The sequence below is a fragment of the Bombina bombina genome, chromosome 4 (assembly GCF_027579735.1).
Source record: "Bombina bombina isolate aBomBom1 chromosome 4, aBomBom1.pri, whole genome shotgun sequence".
Lineage (NCBI taxonomy): Eukaryota > Metazoa > Chordata > Amphibia > Anura > Bombinatoridae > Bombina > Bombina bombina.
This window is the reverse complement of record NC_069502.1, coordinates 688,938,312-688,963,226: the sequence shown is the minus strand read 5'-3', so window position 1 is coordinate 688,963,226 and position 24,915 is coordinate 688,938,312. Positions and strand designations below refer to the sequence as shown.

At 38.6% G+C, this 24,915-nt stretch overlaps 1 protein-coding gene across 1 annotated transcript in view; it reads left to right on the top strand.

Annotated features, from left to right (window-relative positions):
- SLC22A16 (solute carrier family 22 member 16) overlaps positions 1-24,915 on the top strand; it is a 288,147-nt gene that overhangs the window by 181,417 nt on the left and 81,815 nt on the right. Inside the window, exon 3 of the mRNA XM_053710857.1 lies at positions 443-560. Coding sequence (XP_053566832.1) covers positions 443-560 — 118 coding nt within the window. The remainder of the gene's footprint in view (positions 1-442; positions 561-24,915) is intronic.

The window sequence follows — 24,915 nt, the reverse complement described above, 5'->3', positions numbered from 1 at the left end:
CCTGAAGCCAATGGCGCTTCCAGAATGGGATCGGGTCATGGTGGGCATGCCTAGCATCATCGGGACACCCCCCTGACCCGATCCCATCATTGAAATGTCTATTTGTTTACATCGGAACGTTGTAGACAAATTAACCCTGTCATCAAAGGGTTAAGCTAAAAATACATAACATAAAGATAAACTTTGTATTCATTTGTTTTGGTATGACACCCTGTGTTACGTTTAAAAATTTAAAAAACAACTGGAGTGATATAAAATTAAAATAAATGTTGTCACCCAGAGCTATTATGTTTGAAAATTATTATTTATTTATTTTTACTGATTTTACTGCTGTTTCGCAAACAACATTTAAATTAAACTTTTAATTCTAGCACTGCAACATTGATATTTTCTTCCCTTTTAAACACCATTTAACCTTTGTTATTCTTCTCCTAACCTCCAGACTTGGAAGACGACCAATAATGTGGTTCACAAGTACTGGCCAGTTTTTATTTGGCGTTGCAGTGGCATTCACCTTCAACTACTACAGCTTTGTGATCGTACGATTCCTCCTGGCTATGGTGTGTTTATTCTTATACTTTTTATGCTGGGATTATGCTTACTTTATTGATAAATTATCTATATCTTTGTTTGTCTAAAAGTCCATCTAGTGAAATCATTAATTTAATTAAACAACTATAAAATACATTATACTATTACTGTAAATGCATTGGCAACTTTGTCCATTTTGTCAATAATTTATGCGTTTTTGTGCAATAGGCAACGTGTGTTAGTTGCTATGTTAATGTCAATGACGTGTTTTTAATTGACTATAACAGTTGCTAAAGGTCACAAATCTTTAAATAAGAGGGCAACATTTTTTGTTTTTTTCAATGTTGCATGGCATAAACTTTTGATACATTCACGAGTAAGCATTGTCTTATATAATATGCTTATCTAAAACTAAAGAAAGATAAATGTATTTTGATGAAGAATATTTCTTCACTCTACTTGAATTCCAAGCTACAACATATGCAAAGATACAGGTACAAATATGGAATTCCAAAATCCAGAATTAAACTGAAATCCAGACATTCATTAAAGGGACACTGAACCCAAATGTTTTCTTTCATGATTCAGAAAGAGCATGACATTTTAAACAACTTTCTAATTTACTCCTATTATCAATTTTTCTTCGTTCTCTTGCTATCTTTATTTAAAAAGCAGGAATGTGATGCATAGGAGCCGGCCCATTTTTGGTTGAGAACCTGGGTTATGCTTGCTTATTGGTGAGTAGATGTAAGCCTCCAATAAGCAAGCGCTATCCACGGTGCTGAACCTAAAATGGGCTGGATGCTAAGATTTACATTCCTGCTTTTAAAATAAAGATAGCAAGAGAATGAAGAAAAATTGATAATAGGAGTAAATTAGAAAGTTACTTAAAATTTCATGCTCTATCTCAGGGTTCTTCAAACCACGGGTCGGGACCCATTACTGGGTCACAACACCATGTGTATTGGGTCACGACTTGTGTGTGTGTTGTAGGAGTGTGTGTGGTATTGTATGAGATTGTGTGTGTGTTATATGAGAGTGTGTGTGTGTGGTATGCGTGTAATATGAAAGTGTATGTGTGTTATATGAAAGTGTGTGTTGTATGAGAGAGTGTGTGCTATATGAAAGTGTGTGTGTATGTGTGTGTTGTAAGAGAGTGTATGGGGAAGTGCTGGGCGATATGGGCAAAAGTGAAAATTGTGATTTTGGACCCAAAAAATCGTGATTGCGATTTTAAGCGCGATTTTCTTATAAATGACTATTGTAATAACTGTATAACTGGAAATTATATGTAATAACTGTATAACTGGAAAAGCACATTTTGCTATAGTAAGGAAAGCTTAACCCTATTGAATAAACTAGTTTCCAAGAGATAATATCAAGTAACTCGACCCCAAGGCCTGTACAGAAGGATCAAAGGCTACCAATGTAGATAAGACAGGTGAGACCTGCGCTCCTTCCTGAGGATAGAAAATCAAATGTCATAAAGCTTCAAAAGGACACAGGACAGGACAATGGCATCATAAATCTTCAAAGGGACTCAGATAAGGTCAGTCCTGAGATGGATCACAAAGCTCAGATGGCATTAGGAAAACTAATTTCTTGGACCACAGCGACATCTACAGGCAGTTAACAGATGAATTGTTATAATCCAGAAGATGAATGGATTTGATTGGCTGGGACTGTCTTCATGGTGTGGCTGTTTGGCTATAAATATGTTTTGAGAAGCAGCTTGAAAGAGAGGAAAAAGGAAGGACAAATACACCTAGGTAACAGAGAGACTTCATCTTCATTTACATGCACACATTATAGTGTAGATAGATTATTAGAATAAAGCCTTGTATGTTAGACGCTTCTCTCACCACTCATGTTTAGATCTGGAAAGGAAAAGCCTGACACAGATTTAAGTCACTGACCATATATTAGGAAAGGGGCTTTTTCACAACTATAACATCTTAAAGGGACATCAAACCTAAATTTCAGATAGAACAAGCAATTTAAACTTTCTAATTTACTTTTATTATCTAATTTGCTTCATTTGCTTGATATCCTTTGCTGAAAAGCATATCTAGATAGGCTCAGTAGCTTATGATTGGTGGCTGCACATAGATTCCTCGTGTGATTGGCTTACCTTTGTGCATTGCTATTTTGTCAACAAAGGATATCTAAAGTATGAAGCAAATTAGATAAAAAAAGGAAATTGGAATGTTGTTTAAAATTGCATTCTTTATCTGAATCATGAAAGAAAAAATGTGGGTTTAATGTCCCTTTAATTTTTCAATAAAAAAATGATTTAACACTACAGAATCTTAATGTACATGTTTCTCAATCTCTAATACACTCTGGGAGCATAAAAAGACAAACCACAAAATAGTTAAAATAAAATTAGCTGCCTGTGCTATGGTTACATAGTAGACACTAGCCAGTTCTTAGGTCTTTTGACACAACATTGTCATGTTTTCTTAGGCAGTCAGTTTAGCTGTGGTACGATTAACATATGAAGCAGTGTAAGCATGGAGAAACCTGAAAAGTGCTGACTTTACAGCATAATGATTTGTGTATAAGTGCAGTAAAGGTAGTACAATGCACACACTGCTGCATTTGTTATTCATTTAGATGAGTGATTGTCCAGGCAAACATTCGGGATGTGGCATTGACATGGTCAATCCTGACATCCTGCAGCCTGTCATATTACATCACACAGCTATTCTGTAGTAAATAACAGAACACTAAGAACAGTTATAGTTAGAGTACATAATACAAACAAGTGAACTCCTCCACACCACCGCTTGATCACTGCTTGACCACCGCCACACCACCGCTTGACCACCGCCACACCACTCCCAGATGAAGGCCTGTTGCTCCCACACACTCTGCAATCTCTGCAATAATGGCCGTTTCGCGGGCATTCTCGGGTCCACCCATGGCTGCACACTGGTCTGCCTCTCATCCTCCCTCTCCGCCTCCATTTTCATGATAAACAGAGACATTTAAATTGCGTAGATTAATCACGGTTTAAAATCGCATATGCGATTAATTGTGCAGACCTAGTATGGGCTGAGTGTGTGTTACATGCACATATTTTAGTCTCTTTGCCAAAAATGCAGCTATCATGTTTATTTCTTACGAAATTTTCAGGCCAAGTATAAAAATTGGGTCCCAAAGGTATGTGGTATCATGGCACTGGGTCTTGGGGGGAAAAGTTTGAAGAACCCTGGTCTATAGCATTACCTGTCATAAAACTCAATGTCAATGTAACCTAGGTAAACATGTAATAGCCTACTGAACCTAATAGTGAACCTTCAGTGCTCTTTCACCTTAATTGCCACCTATATTTTGATTGATCCCCAAAGCAAAATATCCTAAAATTGCTGTCACATAACCCACATCACACTTTAACCCTAAACACACTGACCTAATCTCCTCTGTGACGTTAGTCCTAACCACAACTTCACACTGAGGAATTACTTGTAAAGGTTGACAGACCCCCCTCCCCAATGGAATTAAACTTAACCACAACTTTAGCCATAATCTTTAATGGATCAGAATTGTTTAAGAAGCTATAAATATATGATGAACCCATTACCATCTTAGAATGTGGCATGTATCCTGAAGATTGGAGGCCGGTTGCTGTGGGTGTAAGAATGTCAGGGTACCAGGAACCAGGCAAAGATGTAAAATGCTAAATTAATCACACCTCTATTAAAAAATGACAAAAAATAATGAGTCAAAAAGCCAAATGACAAACCAGGAGTCAAAGCCAGAGCAGACGAGCCAGGTCAGGAACCAAAATGAGTAGTCAGACGAGCCCGGTCAGGAATATGAAGATCAGCGAAGTCAGGAACTAGCCAGGGATCAGGAACCAGAAGGGATGTCAAGCAAGCCAGGCATACACAGAGACAGGAAGATAGGAACTCACAGAGAGATCAGAGACAATGCAAGGGAAATGGCAAACAAGACTGAGGCAGTTAAATAGGGAGTGATTACATCATCATCCTGGGACTGCAACCTGTCTCTCTCTGATGATGTTCTCCAGTTTGGCCATAAGAGGGAGCCTGGGAGTAGTGAGCAGCATTACATACTCTGCTACAGGGAAGGAGAACAGGTGAGTCAAAATGGCAGCCAAGATAAAAAGCAGCCAATAACAACTGAAATCAGAGTGAAACCCAAACAAAGAGCCAGAGAACCCTAAGAACTTCATGAACTTTAAAATAATTTTGTTTTTTATAAATTAAAGTTTTGTTTTTTTAATTTCTACATTGGTCTGAGGAAGGGGGGTCCATTTACCCCAAACATCACATTAGTAAAAGGAATTGTTGAAACCTAGAGAGTGCAGATTATACTTTTGGATGATATCATTCCCAGTCTGACACCCTGGTAGTTGATTTGTGGTGTGTAGTGCAGATTTTAATTCATCCCTTTTACTATCTAAATATGTTCTATAAAAAGTTGTTTTTTGTTTATTTATTTAATATTTTTAAGCTAATAGGTTCATTTGATATAAAATATTCAGAAAGAGCATGAGATGATACTTGCTTGCTAATATTAGAGCATGTCTCTTTGAGTGCATCCAGTGCCATCAGAAATATACAATATGCAATTGCAATAAATCCTTGGGACTTGATAACATTATATATTGTATAAAACATTGCATTTAAACACACAAACAAAAACCTACTCCCTTTTTGGAGGCTAAATTACCATTCAAAAAAATGTAGTAACCAAGATGTGTACTGGACAACTAAGCAGGCTCCAGTTAAAGAAATACTTTTTAAACAAATTTTTCAATATAATGGTCTCTTACCAGGCCTTCACATAGCTCCACAGACTGTGTTAGGCTGCTTGCTCCCTGAGTGAGCATGAGCAGTTTCAGAGGGCTGCCTTCTGGAGTGAATACATTAAAGACAGGTGAATAGCAGCAAGGCTTAACCCATTAGTTACCAGTTAAACCAACCTTTCTAAATGCCTGATGATGTACCTGCCCTCCTTTGCTCTGTTACATATCCCCCTGCTTAGCGTAACACCCACATTTGAAGTGGCCATTGTAATCAACATTGCCATGCAGTAATCCTGCCCTGTGCTTTACTTCAAAGCTAAAGGGCTGTAAGGATAACAACCGCCATGTGATCCTAGAATTCCTGTCCTTATTACTACATCCATTTTGACTGCTAAGCATTCTTTTTATATAGTTGCATATCTCTATTCTCTGGGCAACAACTCTTTACTTAAATACAATACTGGTTGTTCTTTATTATCTTTATAGTAAGAAAGCACAACACCCAGACCCACTTCAGAAGCATCTCTTTTGTAATGTTAGGTGCCATAAGGATGGGCTGGCTACAAAATGTGCTGATCTAAGATCCACAAAGGATTTCTCTGCCTCTTCATTCCAGTTAAATATATCTGAATGTCTTGCTTTTTTAAGATCTGTGAGAGGAGCATCCCTAGTTGCAAAGTGGGGTATAAATTATCTGTAATACCCAACAATACCAAGAAAGGTTCTAACTTATTTCTTTTCAAAAGGTCCAGGCCAATTTTTTTATAGCTTCAATTTGTTTATTTGGGGTTTTACCATCCCCCTACCCACAATATACCCAAAATATTTAGCATTCAGCCATGCCAATTGTGCACTTAGATGGATTTTCTGTTATCCCAGCCTTTCTCAAGGTGTCTAACACTATTTCAAATATTTAAAAATGTGTATCCCAATCTGAGCTATGTATTATCACATCATCTAAATATTCAGAGGCATACTGTACATGGGGTTTGAGCAGGGTGTTCATTAGTCTTTGGAAAGTAGCTGGGGCTCTATGGAGGCCAAAGGGCATTTTTTTATATTGAAGTAGGCCAACTGGGGTAGCAAATGCAGTTTCTCTCTTGCCTGATTGGTTAAAGGTATTTGCCAATAACATTTTGTGAGATCAAGTGTAGAGAAAAACTGCCCTTTCCCACACTTTACACACGTTTGTTTACATGTGGCATTGAATATGCATCACACGTTGAGGCTTCATTTATTTTCCTCAAGTCATTGCAAAATCTGATTGGCCAATCTGGCTTGGGTACCAGCACAATTGGTCTAGACCAATTGCTTTGAGACTCTTCAATGACTCCAAGCTCTAAAATATTTATGATTTCTGTTCTAACTGCTTCTCTTTTTGCCTCAGGTATCCAATATGGTTTCAACTTGGCTGTTACTCCTGGTTATGTAACAGTATTATGAGTAATTTCATAAGTCATTCCTGGCTTCACTAAGAAAACATCCCTGTTTCTATCTACCATTGTTTTTTCTTCTTGAGCTTGGTCTTGTGTCAGAAGATTGATATGAAAAAAAAATATTTTCTTTGTTTGCGAGGTTGACTGAACTTAAAATTCACAGGGCCTACTTTTTCTAGAACTTCGTAGGGACCTTGCCATTGTGCTAAAAGTTTACTTTCAGCTGTTGGAACTAATAACATTACTCTGTCTCCTGATTGAAACTGTCTTACTGTAGCACTTCAGTCACAGATCATTTTTTGAGCATGCTGTGCTTTTTCCATATGCTGACACAATATAGGGAACAACTTTAGCTATATGCTCATGCATTTGATCAATGTGTTAAACTACACTGATTCCTGGGACCCCCTGCTCTTCCCAAACTTTTCGGAGTACATCTAGCATACCCAGTGAATGTCTACATTCTAAAAGTTCAAAGGGAGAGAGCCCTGTTGAACTTTGATGTACCACACGAACTGCGAACTACAAATATGTAAGAAGCAAATCCCAGTCTTTTCCATCCCTACTGACTACCTTTCTTAACATTGTCTTAAGGGTACAATTAAATATCTCTAGTAGACAATCTGTTTGGGGGTGATACACAGATGTTCTCAAAGATTGTATTTTAATCAATTGGCATAAATCATTCATGAGGCGAGAAACAAATGGAGTACCGTAATCAGTGAGTACTTCTTTTGGGATACCGGGAAAATACCTGTACTAACTCTTTAGCTATGTTTTTCGAAGCAGTTTTACGCAGGGGAATAACTTCAGGATTTATTGGTTTCCATGGGGTGACTTCTCAACTGGTAGCACTGAATCCATACCAATTATCTTGAAAGGGACATCATTAATAAGTGAGATATAAGGGGTACTCTCAGTTTTGGCTTTGGGGATAATAACTGACACCCCAGGCAGGAAGCACAGTATCTTTTTACTTCCTCATATATCCTAGGCCAAAAAAAACTTCTCAAAACCGTCTCCTGAGTTTTTTTCCAAGTGTCCCCCAATAAATGTGTGTGGGCAAAGTCTTGCTTATTCGTATTGGCTCAAGGCAGGGCACTTTGCCCTGAAGTTCCCTGCTAACCACACTCAAAACACATTATGTGGTTTTTCTCTGACCCAGATTCTTTCTCATAAGCAAAGCCCTTAAAGGTTGACCTTCAAAAGGGGTCCCCAGGTCCAGACTTAATACCAGGTTCTTCTAGCTGGGTACCCGAAACATGGGATTTCTGATTTGCCTCTCTTTATGGAAGGAAAGACTCCCTGTAACAGGCTTTCATGGTCTTAAAGGTGATTTGTTGAGGTCCTTAGCAGCCATGTATCTTTCTACTTGGTCCACCATGTAGTCATAAGAGGTAGGGTTGCTTTGTTCCACCCAGTCCCGGGGACCCTGTTGGAGTTCACGTAGGAATCTATCCAGTACTAGGGTTTCCACCATCTGTGCTGGGCTCTCGGCATCCGATTTGAGCCACTTCTGTACCAGATAAATCAGATCAAACATCTGTATTCTGGGAGAAAGCTTTTTATTGAACTGCCAACTGTAGAAGTGCCGGGCTCTGACCACTGTAGTTACCACAAATCTGACAAGGATTATTGGTTTTTAGCACAGTATAATCTGCAGTATGTTTCTCTTCAAGGTTATAGTAAGACTTTTGGGCTCCTCCAAGCAAGAAGGGAACAAGTATTCCTGCCCATTGGTCTGCAGCCAGCCCTCATGGGTAGCTATGCATTCAAAATCCTTCCACCTCAGTATCAGGAAATATTTTCTGCAGGCAGAGGTTTGCGCAAATCCTGCTTTCCCTGTTAGCTTGTGCAGGTATCCTAAGAGTAGTATGGTGTTGTACTTAAGCATTTCATGATGTGCTCTTTGTGCTTCAGTTACTGCTGTAATTTGCATAGCCAGTAGCCGATTGCTTTCTTGCAGTACAGTTGTAACTTGAAGCAGGGTTTTTAACACATCCTCCATGTTTGCCAATATTTGTTTTTTGAATTGGCTCTGTTCCTTTAAGCTCCAGAGGTATAAACTCTTCTCACTTCTGGCACCACATGTGACACAGCGGTCACTGGGACACTCAAACAGGACACCGCGTATAAACGTCCGCAGTGCTCCCATGTCTATTAAATTATATAGTAACAATCAGTCTCTGCAGAAATAGGTACACTGTCCCTTTAAGACAGTGTGAATAGGCAAAAGAAAACCTACACCCCTTTGGAAGGCTAACGAAACATACAAAAATGAAAACCTCACTAACCAAGATGTGTATTGGACAGCTAAGCTGGCTCCAGTCAAACAGATAATATTTACACAGATTTTTCAATACAACAGTCTCTCACCAGGCCTTCATGCAGCTCCACAGGCTGTGTTATGCTGCTTGCTCCCTGAGTGAGTATGAGCAGTTTCAAAGGGCTGCCTATAAAGCCCTCTGGTTTGATTAAAGACAGGTGTGATTCCCAGCAAGCTTAACCCATTAGTTACCAGAGAAAACTGACCTTTCTAAATGCCTGCTATTGTACCTGCCCTCCTTTACCCTGTGTGTGTGTATATATATATGTGTATATATATATATATATATATATATATATATATATACAGGGAGTGCAGAATTATTAGGCAAGTTGTATTTTTGAGGATTAATTTTATTATTGTACAACAACCATGTTCTCAATGAACCCAAAAAACTCATTAATATCAAAGCTGAATAGTTTTGGAAGTAGTTTTTAGTTTGTTTTTAGTTATAGCTATTTTAGGGGGATATCTGTGTGTGAAGGTGACTATTACTGTGCATAATTATTAGGCAACTTAACAGAAAACAAATATATACCCATTTCAATTATTTATTTTTACCAGTGAAACCAATATAACATCTCAACATTCACAAATATACATTTCTGACATTCAAAAACAAAACAAAAACAAATCAGTGGCCAATATAGCCACCTTTCTTTGCAAGGACACTCAAAAGCCTCCATCCATGGATTCTGTCAGTGTTTTGATCTGTTTACCATCAACATTGTGTGCAGCAGCAACCACAGCCTCCCAGACACTGTTCAGAGAGGTGTACTGTTTTCCCTCCTTGTAAATCTCACATTTGATGATGGACCACAGGTTCTCAATGGGGTTCAGATCAGGTGAACAAGGAGGCCATGTCATTAGATTTTCTTCTTTTATACCCTTTCTTGCCAGCCACGCTGTGGAGTACTTGGACGCGTGTGATGGAGCATTGTCCTGCATGAAAATCATGTTTTTCTTGAAGGATGCAGACTTCTTCCTGTACCACTGCTTGAAGAAGGTGTCTTCCAGAAACTGGCAGTAGGACTGGGAGTTGAGCTTGACTCCATCCTCAACCCGAAAAGGCCCCACAAGTTCACCTTTGATGATACCAGCCCAAACCAGTACTCCACCTCCACCTTGCTGGCGTCTGAGTCGGACTGGAGCTCTCTGCCCTTTACCAATCCAGCCACGGGCCCATCCATCTGGCCCATCAAGACTCACTCTCATTTCATCAGTCCATAAAACTTTAGAAAAATCAGTCTTGAGATATTTCTTGGCCCAGTCTTGACGTTTCAGCTTGTGTGTCTTGTTCAGTGGTGGTCGTCTTTCAGCCTTTCTTACCTTGGCCATGTCTCTGAGTATTGCACACCTTGTGCTTTTGGGCACTCCAGTGATGTTGCAGCTCTGAAATATGGCCAAACTGGTGGCAAGTGGCATCTTGGCAGCTGCACGCTTGACTTTTCTCAGTTCATGGGCAGTTATTTTGCGCCTTGGTTTTTCCACACGCTTCTTGCGACCCTGTTGACTATTTTGAATGAAACGCTTGATTGTTTGATGATCACGCTTCAGAAGCTTTGCAATTTTAAGAGTGCTGCATCCCTCTGCAAGATATCTCACTATTTTTTACTTTTATGAGCCTGTCAAGTCCTTCTTTTGACCCATTTTGCCAAAGGAAAGGAAGTTGCCTAATAATTATGCACACCTGATATAGGGTGTTGATGTCATTAGACCACACCCCTTCTCATTAGAGAGATGCACATCACCTAATATGCTTAATTGGTAGTAGGCTTTCGAGCCTATACAGCTTGGAGTAAGACAACATGCATAAAGAGGATGATGTGGTCAAAATACTAATTTGCCTAATAATTCTGCACACAGTGTATATATATATATATGTATTCTATATGGCACTGACAAAAAAGTTCCCACATGAAATTAATCTCACCGATCAATTAATAAATTGTATTATATTTTATATAATTAACTTCTTTGATGTGAGGGAGTTTAATTTCAGAATTTCCATGCTTTTTTACATTTGATTAGACACTCAGCACTCAGGCATCATTGTATGTTATTTTGCCATTGAATTTCCTATTTTTGTGTGAATATTGTGTGGGTAGCATTTATGTAGTGTGTGTGTAGTGTTTGTGTGCATGTGTGTAGTCTTACTTCCAGAATACAGCATCATACAGACCTTTGCAGCAAAATTGTTACTGAGGGCCTGATGATAATGTAAAGCTCTCCACTCAGATGGGATGATATAAAATGATCCTCCACCACTGCAAGATCAATCCCTCACAAGATTCTAAAAAGGCAGATTTTGCTATTTTCCAAGGGGCATTCCCTGTATTTCTGTATGTGAACGAGAGACAGACCCCCGTGCAATATAGCACTGCATGACAGAGTTCTGCTGCATTTACCCTCTGTGCTTTGTATTTTATATTATTTTAGACTTCAGATTAAATTTTATCACATTTAAACTTTTCACTTTCTATTTTGTATTTTAATGCATAGAGATTCTGTATGCAGCAATGTATTTAAGATTGCGATTTTAAAAATTCTGATTAAGCTTTGACAGTTTCTGTGTAACTTTAACACATTAGAGTCATACTTTTTATATTGATGTGTATCTTTTACAAAATACATTGCACTTTTACATTTGCCATTTCCCAGAGTGCTCCATTAATTCTCTCTCTAATTTGGAGAGAAATTATAGTGCAGACTTCACAGACGCTGAACTCATTTAATTCTATAAGAAGAAGGACGGAAGTCCCAGAGAGTTCCGAGAGATATGAGAGATGGCTTCCATAGAAAGTAATGAGGCACTCTGAGATACAGAATGTCACAGGGTAGAGTGAAGTAAACTGGAAAAAACCTAAAACTGATATAAAGGCTCAGTTTGCAGCAGATACAAATTAAACTGAAATGTTTTCACTAGAATTAAACTTGCTTTTTTCTAGTTTATTATATATTATTTTTCTTTCAGTTAAATAAGTGTATTGTGAATTTTGAGCAAACTTCACCTGCATACAGCTTCAAAGATAATTTAGTGAGACCAGCTTGTGTAAAATGATTGCAACATTTTATGAAAATTGTGAAAAGACCTTCAGACAAACCCTAGAAACTCCCCTGTTCTGTTCAGCCCAGGGAACTACCTATTTTCTAAAGAAGTCAACTTTGCAATAAAGCAACTAATTTTTAAAAAAAATATATACAACTATGAAAAGTATGATTCTAATTTGTTAAAATAACACTGAAACTTTTAAAACATAATCAGAATTCTGCATTATAATTTCTCTCCAAGCAGTAGAATCTTTTATCATTAGTCCCTGAGTGAGCATGTCTTTACTTATTTTTTCAGCTGTCTTCTATTAAGTATTCTCAAAATACATCAGCATAAGGGACTTTAAAACTTTATATCTCAGTAACCACTGCTTGGGGAATATCCTCATTGATTGTATTTTTTATCTGTTCCTAAGTGTCCCCTGCAGAAAAAAATAGATAAACATTGATACCTAGCTGACCTACTCAACATATGGCCCTGATGCAAAAAAAGTTTTGCCACTCCCAAATGTAACTCAGTAATAAGCAATAATAATAATAATAATAATAGATATGCTTCTCTGTTCCATTAACTTGAGTGCTTAAATATATATATATATATATATATATATATATATATATATATATATATATATATGTATATATACATTCAAATACAAAATACACAAACACAAACAGTGATAATGACCACATAGTCAAGTCATACACCTATGAAATGCTAGTATTTACCAGTTGAACAAATAAAGGGACTTTCAGTCATGCTGGATAGCTAGCATGCTATTAGTTAAGATCACCTCACAGCAAAATAGCTTTCTGCCGTGGGCTGCCTGAGGTGCTCAGCACGTTGAACGCTTCAGACAAATAAAGGAACTGTCAGCATGAAGTATTTTATACTTCATGACTGAAAGTCCCCTTTATTTGTTCCACTGGTAAATCCTAGCATTTCACAAACGCTAGAATTTACCATCACTTCAAATAATGCCTTTCCTCATTTGTTTTGTATAGTCATATGTTTCTCTCACCCAGTAATTTAACCAGAATTAATTGTGTGTGCTGTGAACTCACTGTCAAATCTTGTGTGGAGCTCCATGCTTGCCCATATCAATACATCACATAGAAAACACACACAAACAGTGTAATATACCGTACAAAGTAGCCAGAAGTTACAAAATACAAAAACTACATGTTCTATTTATTGTAACCTATTATTAAAATGTAATGTATTCAGCAGAGTCAGGCACAAAATCTGATGGGTTTCATGCTGTAAATTCACTTTTCATCATGTTAAAAAAACAAATAGTCAAAATATTAAAATAGCTCACTTTCAAGTAAAGCCAAAATACACAGTGAACAAACACCTGGCTTCTCTCATAACCTAAACTCACCCACAGAGGTGGAACATTGTTTTTATGGATTTAAAGGGTTAGGAAACTCAAAATTAAACTTGCATGATTCAGATAGAGCAAGTCATTTTAAGACACTTTTAAATTCATCTCTATTTTCAAATGTGCTTTGTTCTCTTGGTATCCCTTGTTGACAAATAATATGCACATATCCTACACTAGTGGGTGCTAGCTGCTGATTGGTGCCTGCACTCATTTGTGATTGGCTAACTAGATGTGTTCATCTAGCTGCCAGTTGTGCAATGCTGTTCCTTTAGCAAAGGATAACAAGTTAATGAAGCAAATTTGATAATAGAAGTAAATAGGAAAGTTGTTTGAAATGGTATATTCTATCCAAATCATGAAAGAAAACGTTGGGGTTTTCTGTCCCTTTAACTACATTAATAATTAGTATTTCTCCTGTTAAGTGTGGTCAGTCCACGGGTCATCATTACTTCTGGGATATTAACTCCTCCCCAACAGGAAGTGCAAGAGGATCACCCAGCAGAGCTGCTATATAGCTCCTCCCCTCTACGTCACACCCAGTCATTCTCTTGCACCCAACTAATAGATAGGATGTGTGAGAGGACTGTGGTGATTATACTTAGTTTTATACCTTCAATCAAAAGTTTGTTATTTTAAAACAGCACCGGAGTGTGTTGTTCCTTCTCAGGTAGAATTTGAAGAAGAATCTACCTGAGTTTTTGTATGATTTTAGCCGGCATAGTTAAAATCATCTTGCTGTTCTCGGCCATCTGAGGAGTGAGGTAAACTTCAGATCAGGGGACAGCGGGCAGGTTAACCTGCAAAGAGGTATGTAGCAGCATATTATTTTCTGAGAATGGAATTGACTAGAAAATACTGCCATACCGATATAATGTAAGCTCAGCCTTAAATGCAGTAGTAGCAACTGGTATCAGGCTGTCATGTATGTATATTTACACTTCAGTATTCTGGGGAATGGCACTTCACTGGGATAATACAGTATGCATAAGACTTTAGCCTAACTTGCAGTGGGAACGACTAGCAACAGGCTTTCTAATGACATTTCATTTATTTGATGTTAAACGTTTTGCTGGCATGTTAAAATCGTTTAATTATCTGAGGTACTGGGTGAAAAATTGTTTTGGGCACTGTTTTTTCCACTTGGCGGTCGTTTTATTTAATTTGAGACAGTTTACTGATCTCCCTCACTGTTGTGTGTGAGGGGGAGGGGCCTATTTTGGCGCTTTTGCTACGCATCAGAAAATTCAGTCACAAGTCTGTTTCCTTCCCTGCATGATCCGGTTCGTCTCTACAGAGCTCAGGGGTCTTCAAAAGTTAGTTTGAGGGAGGTAATCACTCACAGCAGACCTGTGAGATTGTGCTTTGACTGTGATAAAAAACGTTTATATTCTGTACTTTTTTTCTGCTATTCAGGGTTAGTTATCCATTGCTAATGGGGGCAATCCTTTGCTAAAATTGTGTTTTACCGGAAAGAATTTGATGTTATAGTTACTCCGGTTTATTATTACTCAACTGTCATAACTTTTTTTCTGTGCTTCTTAAAGGCACAGTACGTTTTTCATATTATTTGTAAATTGCTTTGAAAAGTATTTCCAAGTTGCTAGTTTATTTGCTAGTGTGTTAAACATGTCTGACTCAGAGGAATATCTCTGTGCTATATGTGCTAAAGCCAAAGTGGAGCCCAATAGAAATTTATGTACTAATTGCATTGATGCTACTTTAAATAAAAGTCAATCTGTACAAATTGAACATCATTCACCAAACAACGAGGGGAGAGTTATGCCGACTAACTCGCCTCACGTGTCAGTACCTGCATCTCCCGCTCGGGAGGTGCGTGATATTGTAGCTCCGAGTACATCAGGGCGGCCATTACAAATCACCTTACAGGATATGGCTAATGTTATGACTGAAGTTTTGTCTAAATTACCAGAACTTAGGGGTAAGCGTGATCACTCTGGGGTGAGAACAGAGTGCGCTGTTAATAATAGGGCCATGTCTGATACTGCGTCACAGTATGCAGAACATGAGGACGGAGAGCTTCAATCTGCAGGTGACGGTTCTGATCCCAATAGAATGGATTCAGACATTTCTAATTTTAAGTTTAAACTCGAAAACCTCCGTGTACTGTTAGGGGAGGTATTAGCAGCTCTGAATGATTGTAACACCGTTGCAATCCCAGAGAAATTATGTAGGCTGGATAGATACTATGCGGTACCGGCGAGTACTGACGTATTTCCTATACCTAAGAGGCTTACAGAGATAATTACTAAGGAGTGGGATAGGCCCGGTGTACCCTTTTCCCCCCCTCCTGTGTTTAGAAAAATGTTTCCAATAGACGCCACCACACGGGACTTATGGCAGACGGTCCCTAAGGTGGAGGGAGCGGTTTCTACTCTGGCTAAGCGTACCACTATCCCGGTGGAGGATAGCTGTGCCTTTTCAGATCCAATGGATAAAAATTTAGAGGGTTACCTTAAGAAAATGTTTGTTCAACAAGGTTTTATATTACAACCCCTTGCATGTATTGCGTCTGTCTCGGCCGCGGCCGCTTTTTGGTCCGAGTCCCTGGAAGAGACTCTTGACTCAATAACTATAGATGAGATTTCAAGCAAGCTTAAAACACTTAAGCTAGCAAATTCATTTGTTTCAGATGCCGTAGTACATTTAACAAAACTTACGGCTAAGAATTCCGGATTCGCCATTCAGGCACGCAGAGCACTGTGGCTAAAATCCTGGTCAGCTGACGTTACTTCTAAATCTAAATTACTTAACATACCTTTCAAAGGGCAGACCTTATTCGGGCCCGGTTTGAAAGAGATTATCGCTGACATTACAGGAGGTAAAGGCCATGCCCTGCCTCAAGACAGAGCCAAACCTAAGGCTAGACAGTCTAATTTTCGTTCCTTTCGTAATTTCAAGACAGGAGCAGCATCAACTTCATCTGCTCCAAAACAGGAAGGAGCTGTTGCTCGCTACAGACAAGGCTGGAGACCTAACCAGTCCTGGAACAAGGGCAAGCAGGCCAGAAAACCTGCTGCTGCCCCTAAGACAGCATGAATCGAGGGCCCCCGATCCGGTAACGGATCTAGTGGGGGGCAGACTTTCGCTCTTCGCCCAGGCTTGGGCAAGAGATGTCCAGGATCCCTGGGCGTTAGAGATCATATCTCAGGGATATCTTCTGGACTTCAAATCCTCTCCCCCAAAAGGGAGATTTCATCTGTCAAGGTTGTCAACAAACCAAATAAAGAAAGAGGCGTTTCTACGCTGTGTACAAGATCTTTTACTAATGGGAGTGATCCATCCGGTTCCGCGGTCGGAACATGGACAGGGGTTTTACTCAAATCTGTTTGTGGTTCCCAAAAAAGAGGGAACCTTCAGGCCAATCTTGGATTTAAAGATCCTAAACAAATTCCTAAGAGTTCCATCGTTCAAAATGGAAACTATTCGGACAATCCTACCCATGATCCAAAAGGGTCAGTACATGACCACAGTGGATTTAAAGGATGCTTACCTTCACATACCGATTCACAAAGATCATTACCGGTATCTAAGGTTTGCCTTCCTAGACAGGCATTACCAGTTTGTAGCTCTTCCATTCGGATTGGCTACGGCTCCAAGAATCTTCACAAAGGTTCTGGGTGCTCTTCTGGCGGTACTAAGACCGCGAGGAATTTCGGTAGCTCCGTACCTAGACGACATTCTGATCCAAGCTTCAAGCTTTCAAACTGCCAAGTCTCATACAGAGTTAGTACTGGCATTTCTAAGGTCGCATGGATGGAAGGTGAACGAAAAGAAGAGTTCTCTCTTTCCACTCACAAGAGTTCCCTTCTTAGGGACTCTTATAGATTCTGTAGAAATGAAGATCTACCTGACAGAAGACAGGTTAACAAAGCTTCAAAATGCATGCCGTGTCCTTCATTCCATTCAACACCCGTCAGTGGCTCAATGCATGGAGGTGATCGGCTTAATGGTAGCGGCAATGGACATAGTACCCTTTGCACGCCTACATCTCAGACCGCTGCAATTGTGCATGCTAAGTCAGTGGAATGGGGATTACTCAGATTTGTCCCCTACTCTGAATCTGGATCAAGAGACCAGAAATTCTCTTCTATGGTGGCTTTCTCGGCCACATCTGTCCAGGGGGATGCCATTCAGCAGGCCAGATTGGACAATCGTAACAACAGACGCCAGCCTACTAGGTTGGGGCGCTGTCTGGAATTCTCTGAAGGCTCAGGGATCATGGACTCAGGAGGAGAGTCTCCTGCCAATAAACATTCTGGAATTGAGAGCAGTTCTCAATGCCCTTCTGGCTTGGCCCCAGTTAGCAACTCGGGGGTTCATCAGGTTTCAGTCGGACAACATCACGACTGTAGCTTACATCAACCATCAAGGAGGGACAAGAAGCTCCCTAGCGATGATGGAAGTATCAAAGATAATTCACTGGGCAGAGTCTCACTCTTGCCACCTGTCAGCAATCCACATCCCGGGAGTGGAGAACTGGGAGGCGGATTTCCTAAGTCGTCAGACTTTTCATCCGGGGGAGTGGGAACTTCATCCGGAGGTCTTTGCCCAAATACTTCGACGTTGGGGCAAACCAGAGATAGATCTCATGGCGTCTCGACAGAACGCCAAGCTTCCTTGTTACGGGTCCAGATCCAGGGATCCAGGAGCGGTCCTGATAGATGCCTTGACAGCACCTTGGACCTTCGGGATGGCTTATGTGTTTCCGCCCTTCCCGATGCTTCCTCGATTGATTGCCAGAATCAAACAGGAGAGAGCATCAGTGATTCTAATAGCGCCTGCGTGGCCACGCAGGACTTGGTATGCAGATCTAGTGGACATGTCATCCTGTCCACCTTGGTCTCTGCCTCTGAGACAGGACCTTCTGATCCAGGGTCCCTTCAAACACCAAAATCTAATTTCTCTGAAGCTGACTGCTTGGAAATTGAACGCTTGATTTTATCAAAACGTGGTTTTTCTGAGTCAGTAATTGATACCTTAATACAGGCTAGGAAGCCTGTTACCAGAAAGATTTACCATAAAATATGGCGTAAATACTTATATTGGTGCGAATCCAAAGGTTACTCATGGAGTAAGGTTAGGATTCCTAGGATATTGTCTTTTCTACAAGAAGGTTTAGAAAAGGGTTTATCCGCTAGTTCCTTAAAGGGACAGATTTCAGCTCTGTCCATTCTTTTACACAAACGTCTGTCAGAGGTTCCAGACGTTCAGGCTTTTTGTCAGGCTTTGGCCAGGATTAAGCCTGTGTTTAAAACTGTTGCTCCACCATGGAGTTTGAACTTAGTTCTTAATGTTTTACAGGGTGTTCCGTTTGAACCCCTTCATTCCATTGATATCAAATTGTTATCTTGGAAAGTTCTGTTTTTAATGGCTATTTCCTCGGCTCGAAGAGTCTCTGAGTTATCTGCCTTACATTGTGATTCTCCTTATCTGATTTTTCATTCAGACAAGGTAGTTCTGCGTACTAAACCTGGGTTCTTACCTAAGGTGGTCAATAACAGGAATATCAATCAAGAGATTGTTGTTCCATCTTTGTGTCCTAATCCTTCTTCGAAGAAGGAACGTCTCCTACACAATCTAGATGTAGTCCGTGCCCTGAAATTTTATTTACAGGCAACTAAAGATTTTCGCCAAACTTCTTCCCTGTTTGTCGTTTATTCTGGACAGAGGAGAGGTCAAAAAGCATCTGCTACCTCTCTATCCTTTTGGCTGCGTAGCATAATACGTTTAGCCTATGAGACTGCTGGACAGCAGCCTCCTGAAAGAATTACAGCTCATTCTACTAGAGCTGTGGCTTCCACTTGGGCCTTTAAGAATGAGGCTTCTGTTGAACAGATTTGCAAGGCTGCAACTTGGTCTTCTCTTCATACTTTTTCCAAATTTTACAAATTTGACACTTTTGCCTCTTCGGAGGCTGTTTTTGGGAGAAAGGTTCTTCAGGCAGTGGTTCCTTCCGTATAAAGAGCCTGCCTGTCCCTCCCGTCATCCGTGTACTTTAGCTTTGGTATTGGTATCCCAGAAGTAATGATGACCCGTGGACTGACCACACTTAACAGGAGAAAACAAAATTTATGCTTACCTGATAAATTCCTTTCTCCTGTAGTGTGGTCAGTCCACGGCCCGCCCTGTTTTTATGGCAGGTCTAAATTTTTAAATTATACTCCAGTCACCACTGCACCCTTTGGCTTCTCCTTTCTCGTTGGTTCTCGGTCGAATGACTGGGTGTGACGTAGAGGGGAGGAGCTATATAGCAATATATATATATGCAATAGTGAAGCTCAAAATATTTTTTGTTGTCAGTTTAAGTATTTAATTCAGTATACATAATCAAGTTTGAGCATCATTCTAATATTCGTAATCAATTTGTTATGTATGGGTTGGTGTCATAAACTTTGCTTATGCTGGCATAAGTTATGTACACGTCCTTAGAATTGTATTCTATTTCACTAGGTAAAGAGAGGATTTTTTCCAAATCCAAAAAATTATATGTGCTTAATTTATCGGATCAAGTAATCTTCTTATTTATCTTAGTATTCTTGCTCTAAGTCACCGTTTAATTCCAATTAAGAGATATATAGTTATTGAAAGGGTTGTCTAAATAAGAGACATCTTAAATATGTACATCAGGTTTATCTCCTTTCAGTAAAATAATCGTTATCTCTTTGAGAGTTGGGGGGTGATTTTACATTGCTTGTATTTGAACAGCCATAAGTTATAACATATTAATATAGGTTTGTATTATACTGTGGCTTACATTTGTAATATAGGTGCTCTCATTGCGCCCAATTATTTTAGTTGTTTGCAATTCTCCTTTTGTTCAGCAAGTCATTTTTAGATAAATGTATCCCTCATATCGTTGTATTTTGTAAAAGACTTCTGCCAGTTATATCATTCTTTCTGGTAACATACATCAGTCATCCATATACCATTCAACCAATAATTACAACTAGCTCAAACTAGGTAATCTTTCAGTCACTTATTGCAAGGTTATTAAAACTACAAGGCTCCCACTAGCCTTCTCCCCTTTCCCTTGACATGTTTCGCCGGACTTCTGGCTTTCTCAAAAGGCGAGGTACCGTGTCTCCAGTGACTTTTTGTGATGTAAGCCATGCCTTCTTTTTTCATTTGGCGAATCGTATCTTAGAGATATCTTCTCCATCCTTATTATTTAAGCTCTATTAGTTGTTTATAAAAACAATAAATTACTGTGTGGAATTTGGGTCTTCATTTGATTGGGGTTTATATGGATATCTTAAAATAACACTATTATTATTTTCGATTGAATATATATATATATATATTTAGAGAAGAGTAATATCAGATTTATTAATTCTATCTCAAGACAATGTTCTGTCAATCATAGCTATGATTTGGATGTTACTGACATTAATCATATTCATATGTGAAACTTGCAATGAAAGAAAAATGTGATAAAGTTATTAACGTTGATATTAGTTAGTGCATGTCTACCAATGGCACAGTTTAATTTCTTACCATTACAAAAATGATACTAATATTTTTGGCTTTCTTATGTATTATAAAATAGTTGTACTGTACGGCATTACTATCTATTCTGAACTATATTAAGTGTACATTTTTTTACATTGATGAAACAATTTTTGCTTATGTTTAGATTTCCTTGTGTATTTCAAAAAATCTGCTCTATATAGTGTTTTCTATTTTTATTTATTCAATTAACTGTGCCTTGGTAAGATATTATGAATGATTATGAATAGTGAATAACCATTGACATGTGAAATGTGACTTATTATTGCTAAAATTAAATTTAAGGTGGCTTACCATTCCATATGTTTTTAGGAAAAAATATATATGTGTTTAAAAATTAATTTGTGAACAAATCAGCCAATAGGATTGAGCTTCAATCCTATTGTCTTATCCAATCAGCCAATAGGATTGAGCTCACATTCTATTGGCTGATTGGAACAGCCAATAAAATACGAGCTCAATCCTATTGGCTGATTGCTTCAGCCAATAGGATTTTTTCACCTTTAATTCCGATAGAATTCTATCAGCCAATCGGAATTCAAGGGACGCCATCTTGGATGACGTCACTTAAAGGAACCTTCATTCGAGAAGCGCCGTCGGGAGAAGAGGATGCTCTGCGCCGGATGTCTTGAAGATGGAGCCGCTCCACGCCGGATGGATGAAGATAGAAGATGCCGTCTGGATGAAGACTTCTGCCGGCTTGGATGAAGACTTCGGCCCGCTTGGATGAAGACTTCTGCCGGCTTCGCTGAGGACTTCTGCCGCTTTATTGAGGATGGATGTCGGGTCTTCAAAAACTGTAAGTGGATCTTCGGGGGTTAGTGTTAGGTTTATTGGTGGGTTTTATTTTTAGCTTAGGGTTTTGGCGGAAAAAGAGCTAAATGCCCTTTTAAAGGGCAATGCCCATACAAATGCCCTTTTCAGGGCAATGGGGAGTTTAGTTTTTTTAGATAGGTTTTTATTTGGGGGGTTTGGTTGTGTGGGTGGTGGGTTTTACTGTTGGGGTGTTGTTTGTATAATTTTTTTACAGGTAAAAGAGCCGATTTCTTTGGGGCAATGCCCCGCAAAATGCCCTTTTAAGGGCTATTGGTAGTTTAGTGTAGGCTAGGGTTTTTTTTTATTTTGGGGGCTTTTTTATTTTGATGGGGCTATTAGATTAGGTGTAATTAGTTTAAATATTTGATCATTTCTTTTTTTATTTTGTGTAATTTAGTGTTTTGTTTTTTTGTAATTTAGTTAATTGTATGTAATTAATTTAATGTATTTAATTGTAGTGTAAGGTTAGGTGTTAGTGTAACTCAGGTTAGGTTTTATTTTACATGTAAATTTGTATTTATTTTAGCTAGGTAGTTAGTAAATAGTTAATAACTATTTACTAACTAGTCTACCTAGTTAAAATAAATACAAACTTGCCTGTGAAATAATAATAAAACCTAAGATAGATACAATGTAACTATTAGTTATATTGTAGCTAGCTTAGGGTTTATTTTATAGGTAAGTATTTAGTTTTAAATAGGAATTATTTAGTTAATGATAGTAATTTTTATTTAGATTTTTTTTAATTATATTAAAGTTAGGGGTGTTAGACTTAGGGATAGGTTTAGGGGTTAATAACTTTAGTATAGTGGCGGCGACGTTGGGGGTGGCAGATTAGGGGTTAATAAGTGTAGGTAGGTAGCGACGACATTGGGGGTGGCAGATTAGGGGTTAATAAGTGTAGGTAGGTGGTGGTGGCGACATTGGGGGCGGCAGATTATGGGGTTAATAAGTGTAGGTGGGTGGCGGCGACATTGGAGGCAGGTGTTTAGGTGGTGGCGGTGTCGGGGACGGCAGCTTAGGAGTTAATAAGTATAATGTAGGTGGAGGCGATGTCGGGGGCGGCAGATTAGGGGTGTTTAGACTCTGGGTTTATGTTAGGGTGTTATGTGTAAACATAACTTTTCTTTCCCCATATGAATCAATGGGGCTGCGTTACGGAGCTTTACACTCCTTTATTGAAGGTGTTAGGCTTTTTTTTAGCCGGCTCTCCCCATTGATGTCTATGGGGAAATCGTGCACGAGCACGTAAAACCAGCTCAAAGCAGCGCTGGTATTTGAGTGCGGTATGGAGCTCAATTTTGCTCAATGCTCACATATTGCCTGCTAACGCCGGGTTTATGAAAACCTGTAATAGCAGCACTATAGGGAGGTGATCGGTGACAATAACTTGCAAGTTAGTACTGAGCCGCTCTTACCGCAAAACTTGTAATCTAGCCGCTAGTTTTTTCAGCTTTTACTTTTTTCTTCTTCTTTAGTAGATATTGTCTATTAGTAATTTCTGCTCTTTGTCTTGCTTTTTTATACAGTGATTGCTGTACCCCCTTTGTTGTAATCCATCTGCTCAGATTTTATACATCTTGACACCTTAGAATGTCCCCTATTGGTAATGATCTTACTGTATGTGGTAAAAGAGCACTGGTTGAGTATAGGATGTTATTTGGTATAGGATGTTATTTGTTGCTGTTTTTTTCCTATATATGTCAGTCTGAATAATTCCTGATGCATCTTTTAGGATTTTAAGATCCAAGAAGGTCATTTGTGTGTAATCCATCTCCCAAGTAGGTTTAATATTTAAACTGTTTGTATTAAGCTTATTTAGAAACTGTTTTAATGTTTCTGATGGACCCTTCCACAGGAAGAAGAAATCGTCGATGTACCTTATCCATAGAGGGATATAATCAATAAATTCTGCATTTTGATCCGTAAAAACTGTATATTGTTCCAACCATCCTAGGAACAGGTGACATATGTTGGTGCACATGCCATCCCTGTTGCTGTACCTCTTGTCTGTAGGTAAAATTGTTGCTTAAAAACAAAGTAATTGTGATTGAGTATAAAATTTAAATTTTTTAGTATGAAACAGTCATGAAGTGTTTCTTCTTTTGATAAAGATGTGAAGAAACGTTTTACTGCTTCTATGCCTAGTTTATGATCTATACTTGTGTATAGAGCTTCATCATCTGCAGTCACTAGGATTGTGTCATTCCCATTCTAATATTTTCTAGGTGGTGTAATACTTCCATCGTATCTCTCACAAAGGTAATTGGGTGACAAATTCTAAAAGTCTGTAATCAATATACTGACTTACTTTCTCTCTTAAGTTGTTAATACCAGAGACTATTGGTCTTCCTGGAGGGAAGGTTGTATTTTTATGGATATTTAGTATTATATAAGATCTGTCTATTTTTACCTGATTTACTGTCAATTTTCTATAATTATATATCTCTTTGAATTGGAATTAAACAGTGACAGTGAAAGAATACTAAGAATAATAATGTTTACTTGACCCAATAAATTAAGCAAATACCATTTTTTGTTAGTTTGTGCAAACCAAAGTATATCAGCACTTTGGATTTAGAAATAATCCTCTCTATACCTAGTGGAATAGAATACTATTCTAAGGACATGTACATAGCTCATGCCAGCATAAACAAAGTTGATGACACCAACCCATACATAACCATAACTGATTATGAATATTAGAATGATGCTCAAACTTGATTATGTATACTGAATTAAATACTTAAACTGACAACAAAAAATATTTTGAGCTTCACTATTGCATGCATTGATGTTTTTAATCATTCCACTTTTATTGTTTCTTCTCATAAAGTTTATATTTCTTATTTTCTTTTGTTTGTGACCCACGCACCATAAATAATTTTGGGACAAATTAAAGTGCTTAAAAGTATCCCTTTTTTCAGTTCTTTAAACTGAATCAGCAAATATATTGACTCGATACATAGCACCAAGTAGCCACAATATATAATAATAAGAGGCCTGAGTACTTTTTAAAGTGGCAATATCCCCTATTGAAATAAAACCTGAAAGTAGTGACAT